This window comes from Fusarium graminearum, chromosome 4 (assembly GCF_000240135.3).
Source record: "Fusarium graminearum PH-1 chromosome 4, whole genome shotgun sequence".
NCBI lineage: Eukaryota > Fungi > Ascomycota > Sordariomycetes > Hypocreales > Nectriaceae > Fusarium > Fusarium graminearum.
The window spans coordinates 3,242,576-3,255,413 of NC_026477.1; the positions used below are offsets into that span (position 1 = coordinate 3,242,576).

Here is a 12,838-nt window from a genome sequence, read left to right on the forward strand (position 1 = left end):
ATACCACAATGGTCACCAGCCCCACGCCCACGTCTCCAGAGTCCTTTTAATACCAACACGCCAAACCAAAAAGGACCAGCAAGTACATTCTGTGACCGATGCCGTCGGCGAAAAGCAAGGGTAAGACATCTGCACCGGCGAAATTCAATAAGCGAGCACTCAGCTGATGAGCAACAGTGTGTCCTCAGAGACTTGGAGGATCGCTGCAACGGCTGCAGGGAATCAGGGGCTAGATGCACCTTTGATCTCCCCATTTCCCGCCGAGGCCCCAAAGCCCGGACGAGGAAGTCTCGATCTCAAGGTCGAGGCCGAGGACAAACGGGGGAAAATTTGACGGTGGAACTGACTGCATCCGCCAGCAATGATTCCTCCGCTGGCTGGGATTCCAGTGCCGTTCATCTCGGGCTTTCGCCTTCTTTGATGGTCAGCCCTGTGTCTGTGTCTGTATCGAGTGATGCGACGACTAGTCAACAACGATGGCAGGACTTGTCGGGGGCGTTGGCTTTTATCACGAATGATTTGCATCATTTCGTGACCCGATGCTTCGATCTGTTCTTCGAATATCTCTATCCACTCACGCCTCTGGTACATGAGCCAAGTCTCCGCGATTCTTTGTCGTATTTTACGCAGTTCCCTATAGCCCGTGGCACGGGGCTTTTGGAGTTGTGGCCAGAAACGACCTTCACTCTAATAACAGCTGTTTGCGCCGAAGCCGCATTTCTGCTACCAAAAGATCTTTTCCCAGAGGGTCAATCCGTGGCTGACATCTTTCTCAATGCCTCGCGGGCCTGTTTGAACCAATTTCTCGAGGCCGAGTTGGAAAGCCCGAATGCAAACTCCATCACTATCCGATACTTTCACTCCAATTGCCTTCATGCTGCAGGGAAGCCCAAGTACTCGTGGCATATCTTTGGAGAAGCTACGAGACTAGCACAAGTGATGCAGTTGAATCTAGAAACTTCCCTCGAAGGTTTGCAGCCTGTCGAAGCTGAGTTGCGCCGCAGAGCTTTCTGGATTGTTTACATGGGTGATAAATCTGCTGCCATACTCAACAATCGCCCTATTACTATACATAAATTCTCGTTTGAGTCAGGAATCACCACGGCATATCCTTCAGGCATTGAGGACGAGGCTCCAGTTCTCTCCCCCGGTAATCTCGTAACTAATTCCGATGTCGTTAGAATAACCTGCATAGAAGGTTTCAATGCCAACCTGCGTCTATGGCAAAACGCATCTGATCTGTTGTTGGAGCTGAGACTAATGCATGATCGAGGGCACCAAGACTTGGGCATGGCAAATCTCCAGTCTTTGTTCAGCGCGCAAGACAAGGATCGCCTTGATGAACTTTATGTCCGCTTCATCACGTGTCTGGATGATCTCCCCCCTTATCTGCAATCATACACGTTCGCCGCGTTGGTGGATGGCTCGAGAGAAACCGCCAAACAGTTCTTGATTCAGTGCGCGAACCTCCAAGTGTCAATCCATTGCCTCAGAATGGTCATTACTCAAAAGCTAGAGAATCTGCCATTCTATAAGGCCGAGATGGGACATTCTGATCTCCGCAAGACGGAAATTGCCCGGGATATGCTGCGTGTCATACAAGAAGCACCCTTTTGGTCGCTGCAGGTAAACGGCGAGCCTTATGTAAGTAAATTCTGCCGTTGAGAAACTGATTCAAGCTGGTTGACCGCTATTACAACTAGGTCGAAAAGATAAGACTCACTGGAGCGAGTCTTTTGGAGATTATACACAGAAATGGGTCTTCGCCGATTGCCATGAGAGCTCGGAGCGATTTTACAGTTCTTCTCGATCTCCTTACTCGGTTGGACTCTAAGGCTTCTGATGCATTGCGAAATACTTCTGCGATAGTAATATAGGTGAAATTGATATTCAACAGAGTGACAACTAGACTAGAACTTTCCCTGTACTGTACTGAAACTTCAGACTCCCTTTTCATGAACGAAATCATGCTCTTCCTTCTTTATTTCAATCTCCTTGATCATTTCCTGCTTTGTACTCTTTCCCTCAAACAGATATGTCAATTCCTCAAGCGTGGGTCCAGACGTCTCGACAAAGAAGAAGTATACAACCAGGAAGATGATAGCGACCCAGACACAGTAGTAAATGTAAAACTTCCATCCGATAGCCTCCAGTCCAATGGGGTTGACATACCCACCGAAGATGGACGCCACCTGGATAGTAAGGAGCACAAATGCCCAGGTCTTTGCTCGCATTTGGTAGGTGACAATCTCAAGCGGATATGTCACGACCAAATTCGTCCATCCAAAAGTATAAAAACCTTGGAAGAGAAAGATGCACGCCAAAACAACACGTCCGCCGGCCAACGATCCCTCGAGGTATTGCTTTGCAGCAATGGTCCACATGATGAATGTCACAAGGACACCACCAGATCCAACAAGGAAGAATGTGCGACGCTTGAACCTGTCAACTAGGAGCGTCATGGTGATAGCAACGATGTACTGCCAGATAGTCACCATGCCATTCACCAGTGTGATGTCCTTCTCGGCCTTGATACCCGTGTCTTTCAGAATCTGCGTCAAGTAGTTGGATACGAGAAGATTTCCGGAGCTCTGACTGAACAGTGCAGTTGCAAAACAGAGTGAAAGGCGTTTGATGTTCGGAATAGAGGAGAAGAACTCCTTCCATGCCATGTTCTGTTCGGCTTCCTTGTCGATAAACTGTTGAATCTCTGCACACTCGAACTTGACCAGCTCACTATTCGCATCACCTTCTCCGTGGTATTTGATGAGAATCTCGCGTGCTTGATCAACTTTGCCCTTGGCAATCAACCAACGAGGTGATTCGGGGCAGAAAAATATGAGAATAAGCTGGTACGCTGATGGGATAACTTGCACGAGAGTAGGAAGCTTCCATGACCACTGATTGGGAATGCGAAAACACCCATATGTGGCCCACGCACCAATAACGTAGCCAAGAACAATATTGGTGTTGTACAATGTTGTGATCTGCACGCGCTCCTTGGGATGTGATAGCTCTGTTACAAGAACGGGAGCACCCATCTGGATGAGCGAGGAGCCGATTCCAAGAACAATCTTTCCGCCAATAAACATGTTAAGCGATGTAGCAAAGAGCTGGACCATAACGCCTGCTATGATAACCACTGATCCCAGTGCTGTTGGCACGCGGCGGCCAGCGACGTCACTGATCCAGCTGAGGAAAATAAAGGGAATGACTCCCCCAATAGCATTGGAAGCTCCAAAGAAACCAAGTTTAGAACCGGTAGGATGGCCGAAACGATCTTGCCAGCTTTCGAGCGTCTGAAGAGCGTTGGTCATAGAGCTGACTTGTTGTTAGTATAGGTAGGATTTAACATTGGAGGGAAGTACATACCCGTCGATGCCCAGCGCCATACTGGCAAACAGCGAGGAGGTGAGAAGGAAATAGAGAAGAACTCCATTCTTGCGTCTCCAAAATGGAGCAATCGTGGTCAAATCGATAGGTGACTGGATGTCTTCGGTGGCGTGGGCCACTTTCGGAGCCATTGTGAGGTTCTGTGACAGGATTCAGATGTGTTTTCAATGGACAAGAATCGACTGAGAATCCAAGTGTAGTTCCATCATGAAGAAGCTGGCGAAGTATCACAATTTTATAAACAAGCTGCAATGGTCTGAGGGCACAGATTTGTTCGTAAATGCTATAGTAACAAAACCTGCTGCGGAACGAAATCCGCTACGCTTACCCCAGATCGTGGTTCTGGCTTTCCCCGTGGGGAATAGTCAGGGTCTAAGTTCCAAGCTACGGGCAAACGGAGAAATGGGAGATCAAGCTAGACACGAATAGACGCACCCTTTTAGCCCGACGGGGAAATGTGTCGGCGAAATATACACTGCTGTTCATGATCAGCGGAAATGCCCTATGTATGATCCGTAACATAAGTTCCTTTGTAACTAATAACAAGGATCGTGTTGCCGTTATTATCGGACCATTTTGTTATAAAGAATGCCAATAAAGCAAGTTCCTTGTTGAGCAGTTCACATCGACTTACAAGACAAACGTTGCAATGGCTTCTCTCCCCCGCAACTTCAAACTCGGCTTCGCTACTGCATCCTACCAAATCGAAGGTGCGGTAGCTGAAGATGGTCGAGGGCCCTCAATCTGGGATACATTTTGCCATCTCGAACCAACCCGAACAAAAGGTGCCAACGGTGATATTGCATGCGATCACTATCATCGATTAGACGAAGACCTTGATCTCTTGAAACGCTATGGATCAGACATGTATCGCTTCTCTATTTCGTGGTCGCGTGTAATTCCTCTTGGCGGTCGACATGATCCCATAAATGAGGCTGGCATTGCGTTTTACGACAGAGTCATCGATGGTTGTCTTGCCCGTGGTATCACTCCTTGGGTTACGCTATACCATTGGGACTTACCGCAGGCTCTGCATGAGCGCTATGGTGGTTGGCTGGATGTTGAAGAGTCCCAGCTTGACTTTGAGCGCTATGCGAGACTGTGTTATGAGAGATTCGGCGATCGTGTTAAACACTGGATCACGCTAAATGAACCTTGGATTGTGTCCATCTTTGTGAGTCGTGCCTGTTATAGCTCAAACAACGATGTAATCGACTGACCATTCATCATAGGGGTACGCAACAGGAGGCAATGCTCCTGGTCGAAGTAGCATCAATCCCCAGTCTACAGAAGGTGACACATCTACTGAACCTTGGATTGTTGGAAAGGCTCTCATCATGAGCCATGCGCGTGCTGTAGCGGCCTACAACAAAGATTTCCGCCAGTCACAAAACGGCTCAATAGGCATCTCGTTGAACGGCGACTACTACGAACCATGGGACAAGAACGACCCGCAAGATAGCGAAGCTGCTGAAAGACGCATGCAGTTTCATATCGGATGGTTCGCTAACCCTATCTTGTAAGTCCCTTCTAAATGATGGAAGTACTCATCACTGATATCCCAACAGCTTGGGTCAAGGTTACCCTCAGTGTATGCGCGACCAACTCAAAGGGCGTTTGCCAGCTTTCACACCCGACGACATGCAACTTCTCCGCTCAGCAGAGACTGATTTCTATGGCATGAACTACTACACCTCTCAATTTGCACGACACAGAAGCAGCCCAGCCCTGGATACCGATTTCATTGGTAACCTTGATGAGCTACAGACCAACAAGGCCGGTGAGCCTGTCGGTCTAGAGAGCGGACTTCACTGGCTGCGATCCTGCCCTGATCTCTTTCGCAAGCATCTCACGAGGGTATATCGCCTTTACGGCAAGCCCATCATTATTACAGAAAATGGCTGTCCCTGTCCAGGGGAGGAAATGATGAGCCGGGAGGAGTCTGTGCAGGATGAATATCGCATCAAGTATTTTGAGGATCATCTAGACGCGATTGGTAAATCTGTAACAGAGGACGGTTCGGTTATCCAGGGCTACTTTGCCTGGTCTTTGATGGATAATCTTGAGTGGTCTGATGGGTATGGACCCCGGTTCGGGGTGACATTTACCGATTACAAGACATTGGAGAGAACCCCTAAGAAGTCGGCGTTGGTTTTGAGACAAATTATAGACCGACAGAAGGGTGAGCAGCTCAAGTTGTAGTATGGGCTATCTACTTGTCGAAGGCTCGATGTCTTTCCAAGAAATACATTGACAAAAAAGCGAATCGAATCTGCAGCTGACACGCATCATACATACATGGTGACCCGGAAATGTGTATCCTCGACCAAGGCAAAGTTGGTCTCTACGTTTAAGGGTGTAAAAACAAACAGCTTCATATCATTGCCTAAGCAGCATAAACTGATTTGCCAATTTCGTCTCTTACACCTCCAGCGGCCTGCCTCTCTAGTAGTATCAAAAGGCTTGGGTACATTCCTCATTAACTGGTGTCATTCTCCTCCTCTCTGGGTTTTCCTTTAATAAAACCTCTAGCTTCTAAAGTCAACAACACCATCAATCTCCTATATCATTCCAGAGGTAGATGTAGTCGAGGTACAACCACATAGTCGTCGTGGTCACCTGGGCCCGAGCAATCGGTGGACCCTGTTGCATACTGCGTGGGTGTTGCATATTCATAGCCAGTAGCACTGCAACTCGACGTCAAGTCATGGAACTTGTCTGCATCGTCCTGGTCATAGCCGATAGGTGCTTGCAGCTGCACCCTCTGTGGACCAAGAAGACAGTCCTCACACCTAAGTGGTTTGTCTGACTCCCTGTGATTTCGCCATTCTGCCAACTGAAGATCGCAGAATTTCCCAGTGTCCCTGATGCCAATTAGTCATGTGTCAGCGTGTCTGCTCTAGCATCACTCACAGGTCTTGATAGCAATAGACTTCATATGAAAGCAGCAGAAGATCGACCATATACGTTGCTAACAAGAGAGTCAGTCTCATGACATAGATATCCCAGTACGAACGGGTTATACATACGTGGAAAGATGGTGTTTTTGTGTTTAAAGGCCACTGCATCCATCTCAGTGTTGCATGCAGATACGACCTTGGCTCGAAACTCCTTCAAACTGGTATAGTAGCGTTCATGGCAGACCTTGCTCAAGGTTTCACTGTCCAGAATGTCGTACATGATTTGACTATTACCACAGTTAGTCATGTCTCTCTGTGTTTTGTCTCTGCTTATGGCCCGGGAGCATTTTCCATCAATGCAGGTGAGCATGCTGGAATGGTAGTGTTCAACATCGACAGGCATTTCTCACTCAGTGCCATAGAGTCATAAGGGTATACTCAGCCCAGCTGCTGACCGACAGCTGCCTGGAGGAACGATGCCACTACAGGTATGGCCAAGAGAATCTTCATCGTGCTTGGGTGGTGGTGTGGTTGGACTGAGAGGATAGATGCAAAGGTAAGAAAATTCAGGATAGTCTCTTCTTATAAGGACTATAGGAGGGAGTATTGCGCAACCATAAAATTTGAAGCTTATCTAAGTTTTTGTCTAGGTATGATCACGCACAGATACAAGAACTTACTGCCACTTTCGATCTGCATAATAAGAGTCTAAGTCAAGTCAGAGCTCTGTTTCAAGCAAACTCAGGGCGAAACTGAGTGAAAAAAGAAGAAGGAAAAAAACTTACCATGTATGCTCTAGGCGGTGACTATAGACTTCGTTGCTGTGCGTGCGTGTTCATGGTGGTCAGAACTAGGTTGCCATGAGCTGAGAAAATTCTGTCATGTGTTTTGTAAAGTTTTCTCGGATTATCTATGCATTTTGTCTTTCAGTAGATGTCCAACTCTCTTCAATACACGTCATATTCATAATAGTAAGTTTGGTTGTCCTGACAAATCGAAGCTCAGTAGATAGGGATAGTAGGGTTGCTCTTACGACAACTGAATTTAGATCAAGACAAAATGAGTAGGCTGGAAATCGTCCCAGGTCTTCTCAATGTATCGGCTGGATCTACTGGCATTTCTACTGCCTCTACTGGCTGCGCAAGCTGTTACTGTAGAGGCCCTCGGTTGGGGAAATCTGTGCCAATAGACATATTTTCGATCTTTCTAAGCTTGGTGGACCATATCCAGTTGTGACGACGCGATTTAAAGCCAACCCAGCAGGATACTATAATACAACATATGCATTAAATTTTTGCAAATCTTGGGAGAAATGGAGGAAGCAAGTCAGAATGCCCTACCCACAGCAACAACTGAGAGTTTAGTTCCTAATTCGTGAGCTTAACTTACGTTGTAGAAACTTACCTGAAGAGATAAAAAGAAAAGGTTGGACATTAGGACTATTTATACAAGTAAATATCCCTACTTCTCGGTTTCTTCTGTATTAAACAAATTTCCATCGAAAGAAAAGAAGACCACTCTCCTCTCGATCGAATCTATCCATGTTTCTCATGGCTCCAAAGTCGGCTTCCGCAAGGGGCCATGCCTTCTCACAAGTCTAACGATTTGTATTGACTCTTTTCATCTTTCTCTCCTTGTTTGTTCTGGTTCAAGGATCTGCTGACAGCCAGGATGACGGTAACCTGGATAAACCATCTATGGGAGCAGCTGTATCAGAATACCTGTTTACAGGTAAAGAGAACACAACCGATACTTTGGGCTAATGGACGATCGTTGCTACAAATCTGACACATGCGAAAAGAAGAGCGATAATTCTTGCCGTTTGGGTTACAAGAAAGTCGGGTTTGAGGTCTGCGGTGTAAGTATAAGTTTATTTGGCCCTTGTCTTATCGGCTGTGACCATTCCCAGCTTTATCACTAACAATGTCCGATAGTACTGGACCTCCAAAGGGAAAGCCATATGTTGCGAAGAAACCATTGCTCCCAAGACATGTACATGGCGTGGTAGTGGTGGAGATTGCAACGGCCAGTGCCATACTGGCGAGGTCAGATTGTTCCAATCAAAACGCGGTGGTGGTTTCAAAACAGAGTCAAGCAACTACGGGTGTGGCCGAGGATGGAAAGCATTCTGCTGTGAAGAGGAAGAATACGATGAACTACTATCCGGGTGCAGGTGGACTGGCTGGTGAGATCATATTCTTTTACATTATTACCATGGGATAACGTTTGCTAACTTTGATAACTATAGCGGTGGCAAGTGCAGTGAGGACGAAAACTCACTCGCCTACTCTACCCAATTCCCTCGCCATTGTTCGATTCTTTGGTTTGGAACACACCTGTGCTGTCCAAAATCTAAGCCTGAACCCCTGATAGACTGTCACTGGGTTGGACAAGGTGATTGTGCAGAGAACTCATGTGCCAACTACGAAGTCACAGTTGGGACAGAAGGTTATGGAGGCGACAAAGACTCCTGCGCATGTATGTATCGAGTTTCGTGGGGTCAAAGACATTATTGCTAACCTGATATCTCTTAAGGGGGCTGACGCAAAGCACTCTGCTGTCAACACAACCCGAAAGCCATTACCTGTTCCCGGGGTTTGTGTGAGATAGACAAGAGCTATGATTGTGGTCCGGACAAATTTGCAGATTGGTCTGAAGCTTCGGGGGGCCTTGAGGAACGAGGCAGAACGAGTAGTGGACGAAGAAAGCTCAGCAGGAAGTTTACGATGGGCAAGAATTATTACTTTGCCAATGTGACTGCTCGCGGATACCCTGGTTCCACTGTACTTCACAGTAGTACTCGAGGTGCGCAGGCCTCACTTTTTATCTACAGGCAAGTCGATCGAATACTGGACACCCATATGCCACAACTCTTAACTAACACTCTGATCGCATAGGAATGACGCAAAGGCGAGCTGCTTTGCGACTAAGCTCGAAGTAGTGTCGAGGAACGACTTGACAAAAAAGCAAATCGAGGCTTCGGTTGACACAGACCATAATCCAGATGTACGTATACCCCAACCAGGGCATCAGAAGATTTGGCTTCTACATTTTGGGGTACAAAAAGAAATGGCCTAATAATCCCGTCTCTCATGACCCCAGAGACCAAATTTTCTAATACTCTGACCTGCCTGCATCGGCATACATAACTGACTTTATAATAGCTCCAGTATGCTACCGCTCTTCTTGAGACTGCCATGACCGGAATACTGCCAAACGGGACTCACATGGTGACTGAAGCCATTGATTACAAGGATATATACGATTACTGGTCAAAAGACGTGCTCCCTAAGTTGCCCTCGGCAGGTTCAAGTCGAGTTGTAAAGAGCCCAAACGATTACTTCATGGATCGATGGGGCTCCAAAGGCAATCGCTCACCTTTCTTACTCTTGGACCGTAATCTGAACCAGGTTAAAGGCTGAATTTTCAGCGATGGCGCAACAGTTCAAGACCCCTCTCTTTTTGCTAAACTTCTTAAAGCGACAATCCAAGGTGGAAACGGCCATGATGGAATCCTGGATCCCATTAAATGGGTAAGTGCTATCCACTCAATGGGCGTCTTTTAGAATTCAACTGACTAGTAGGAAGACTATATCTGTATTTCGCTATTTGAACCGAGCAGAAGTACGAGAACAGATCCAGAAGAATCGATAAGCCCTTCTCGCTACCTCTTCCCAGATATCAGGCGCTGTACCAAGACTCAGAAGATTGCATGAAATTCACCAAGAGTTTGACTACAACTGGTATCGAGCACGAACGGACAATGCTCGTAAATGGGTTATTGAACAGCTGGACTTGATCGAGAATGCGTTCCAAAAAGCAAGCCCCGTACCAGCTAACTACAAGACTGTTATGGATACTGTCGCAGAATTCAAAACCGAGGCTAGGCTCATAAGGCCGCCCCCTGAAGACCCCAAGAAGTATCATTGATTCGGAGCGGATATGTCGCTGGCTGCGTAAGTAAATCGAAATCGCGATATATTGTATAATAGCTAATACAGTATAGGAACTTTGAGACTCGGGTTGCCCTTCCTCAAGTTTGGTCTTGTGGCAATAGAGAATATATCGAATATATCTTCCTCTTAACGGCCAGAGAACCCTCACTAGCAGAAGTCCTTAAAGGCAAATAGTTTAAAGGCAAGCTAATAGCCAGTTTAGCAGAGATCTCAGTTAGGTTGCAGTTCAATCTAGGACTGAAGGTCAATGCAGTGTTCGCGAGATGGTGGGAGCTAGAGGGCTAGCAGAATATCTGAGGTCTGTGCTGAGCTCAATGGAGTGCTTCAGTTTGAAAGGTTGTAAGTGTTTTTATTTTTATTTTTCTAGAAGTGAGTGGCTTCTTGCATCTCAGTCAGGGTTTTGTTTGAGATAGCTTTTAGTCCTATACGTCTTGATAGCCTAAATTAAACACACTTGACAACTTCGAGCTACATAAGGCACATGTGCCAATAGCCTCTTTGTTAAAACTAAACAGATAATACTGTAGTTATATTGCTGAAACACATATAGCGTACAACTTTGACTATACATTCTACTATACAATAAGAACGTCTATAGGGCTATAGAAAGCGGCTCTCTATTATTATACACATAGATGACTGGGTAGTACCTGCCTATCTAGTTGAAGTAAATAGTAGCTAATATGTTTCGAGAGTATCTAGGTCAGTCGATTCCACCTCTACCGCCGTAATGGTTACACGACTTCATTGTATTTCCATATCTACCCATTTCTCCATGATAGCTCCTGTTGGGCTAGTGTCAGCGGTGCCTATAGGTTTCCGAGTGGAATAAAGCGTACTTCTAGTACCTCTAGGTCCGTTCACTACATTGACCGACTTAAGTAGAAATATCCATCTGTGTCGCCGCTGGTGTAGATTGCCCCGATACCAAGTATGCCGGCACTCCATAAACGAGCGATGCTGCTGTCAATGTTTATCCTAGGATGACGAAGCCAGAATCGGGGTCTCTCAAGTGATGAAATAGCAATCTTAGTAGTAGCCGTGGCCCCAAATACACAGGCATGTTGAACCATCAGAAGTGCTTGTAGGTATAGAGGCGTCCTCTTTAGAATTAAAGCCTCTGCCTTAGGCATAGGTCTTCTCTTTTTACCTTTTCCTTTTTGGGCCTATCATCAGGTCTATCAGGGGAGCCCCTAGAGTTCTTTGGTCTTCACAGAGGGAATGGTAACTGGGTAACTACCCTCTTGGAGGGCAGGCAACTAGCCTTTCTCTCTTATGACAGAGATGCAAAGCTGGATGGTACTTCCAACCACTTGGTTTGCGCCACTGATCGTCGTGTGCAGCTTTGGTCAATCACTTTTATTGCCTGTCTACTTAGCGTCCTTATCGGTTCGATACGAATATAACCTGTCTGTACGCGTACAGATGAGATGTACCATATCGAATCGATAAGTGACTGGAAATCAAACCTATTCAACTTGGAAGCTTGTAAAATTCCTTGGCTTGGTTCAGTTTCAGCTTTAGCTTAATCGGTAGGCATGGGCCCGTCGGCTGGGAATACCATGGGTGGCCTTGTGTAGTCATATCCCGACAGCTCCTGCTTGGACAGTTTGTCATAGAGATGAGCAAGACAATGCACGCTGGTATATTGCCAGCCAGTGTATTCTCTGCTGCAGCCTTCTATGCGGGGAAATCTGCCTTCTCCTTCTCCTTCTCCTTTTCGGTGGCAGTTCTTGTCGAGGACGACATAAACGACTTGCTTATCGTCGCCCTCGGCACCTGCATCAGCCCAAGCCTCATACTGGGCAACGGTATCGAGGCACTTCTGGTCAACGTGGATGCAGTAGCGGAACCTTGGAGTCTGCTGCTGGAATGCATCCTCTACCCCAGGACCGTCTCGCTCGACAGAGTGTTGAGATGTCCATTCTGAAAAGCTCTCGCGCACGTGCTGCTTTGTCGCATTATCGAGAGTTTCCCGGTCTTCGATAAAGACCCATTCTAGAAGCGGCTTCAAGAGTGTCGAGAGTTCCATGGACTCAAGGTATTCCTCCACCGACGCTCTCAGAAACTCGATGTAACTTTCCCACAGCCGCTGAGACTCCTCCGTATACACAGTACGAAATATGACAAATCCCCACCGCTTGAAACCAGTCGCTTGCAGGTCCCGAATGAGAATGGATAAGGGTTCGGTCTTGATCATGGTATGATTGATCTCTCGGATGCTGGTGATGATTCTGGGTATTTCGCCACGATAGCCGTGAGGCATCCAATGAGGCTGAGGAAGGGGCCGCATCTTTGCCTGAATAGCTGAGGAATAGATCCGCCCAGGGAGAGAAGAGATGAAGTTTAGTCGTTCAGTTACGTTGCGGAGAGACATGACCTCTTAATATATAGCCCCCGAAAAGCTTAACAATTGATGTACGTGTCCTGTCTAGTCATGGCAAGCTCTTAAAGCCCGTGAAACCTATTTTATTAAACTCTATGTACATGGAAGAAGGGAGCTCAAAAAGTGGTTGCCTAGAAGGGAAAAAAACACACTTTTGTTTTTGCTGCTAACATTGTGCTTGTCTTTTATTACCTAGGTACCTA

General features: G+C 46.7%; 6 protein-coding genes across 6 annotated transcripts; 3 read left to right on the forward strand and 3 right to left on the reverse strand.

Annotated features, from left to right (window-relative positions):
* Window positions 1-939: 939 nt before the first annotated feature.
* FGSG_13135 (uncharacterized protein) lies at window positions 940-1,877 on the forward strand (the record flags this gene model as incomplete). The annotated part of the gene is made up of 2 exons (XM_011328808.1): window positions 940-1,644; window positions 1,704-1,877. The coding sequence occupies 2 exons, from the start codon at window positions 940-942 to the stop codon at window positions 1,875-1,877; spliced, it is 879 nt and encodes a 292-aa protein (XP_011327110.1).
* Window positions 1,878-1,940: 63 nt separating this feature from the next.
* On the reverse strand, window positions 1,941-3,524 carry FGSG_07350 (uncharacterized protein; the record flags this gene model as incomplete). The annotated part of the gene is made up of 2 exons (XM_011328809.1): window positions 1,941-3,321; window positions 3,373-3,524. 2 exons carry the CDS (start codon window positions 3,522-3,524, stop codon window positions 1,941-1,943), a joined length of 1,533 nt encoding a protein of 510 aa, XP_011327111.1.
* Window positions 3,525-4,042: 518 nt separating this feature from the next.
* On the forward strand, window positions 4,043-5,595 carry FGSG_07351 (uncharacterized protein; the record flags this gene model as incomplete). The annotated part of the gene is made up of 3 exons (XM_011328810.1): window positions 4,043-4,567; window positions 4,626-4,912; window positions 4,962-5,595. The coding sequence occupies 3 exons, from the start codon at window positions 4,043-4,045 to the stop codon at window positions 5,593-5,595; spliced, it is 1,446 nt and encodes a 481-aa protein (XP_011327112.1).
* A 364-nt stretch (window positions 5,596-5,959) lies between these two features.
* On the reverse strand, window positions 5,960-7,081 carry FGSG_07352 (uncharacterized protein; the record flags this gene model as incomplete). The annotated part of the gene is made up of 6 exons (XM_011328811.1): window positions 5,960-6,257; window positions 6,307-6,364; window positions 6,423-6,580; window positions 6,749-6,884; window positions 6,974-6,986; window positions 7,079-7,081. The coding sequence occupies 6 exons, from the start codon at window positions 7,079-7,081 to the stop codon at window positions 5,960-5,962; spliced, it is 666 nt and encodes a 221-aa protein (XP_011327113.1).
* Window positions 7,082-8,216: 1,135 nt separating this feature from the next.
* FGSG_07353 (uncharacterized protein) lies at window positions 8,217-10,223 on the forward strand (the record flags this gene model as incomplete). The annotated part of the gene is made up of 9 exons (XM_011328812.1): window positions 8,217-8,478; window positions 8,542-8,555; window positions 8,667-8,771; window positions 8,829-8,888; window positions 9,091-9,098; window positions 9,191-9,299; window positions 9,458-9,689; window positions 9,774-9,826; window positions 9,972-10,223. The coding sequence occupies 9 exons, from the start codon at window positions 8,217-8,219 to the stop codon at window positions 10,221-10,223; spliced, it is 1,095 nt and encodes a 364-aa protein (XP_011327114.1).
* Window positions 10,224-11,774: 1,551 nt separating this feature from the next.
* Window positions 11,775-12,515, reverse strand: FGSG_07354 (uncharacterized protein; the record flags this gene model as incomplete). The annotated part of the gene is made up of 1 exon (XM_011328813.1): window positions 11,775-12,515. One exon carries the CDS (start codon window positions 12,513-12,515, stop codon window positions 11,775-11,777), a length of 741 nt encoding a protein of 246 aa, XP_011327115.1.
* Between the last annotated feature and the right edge of the window lie 323 nt (window positions 12,516-12,838).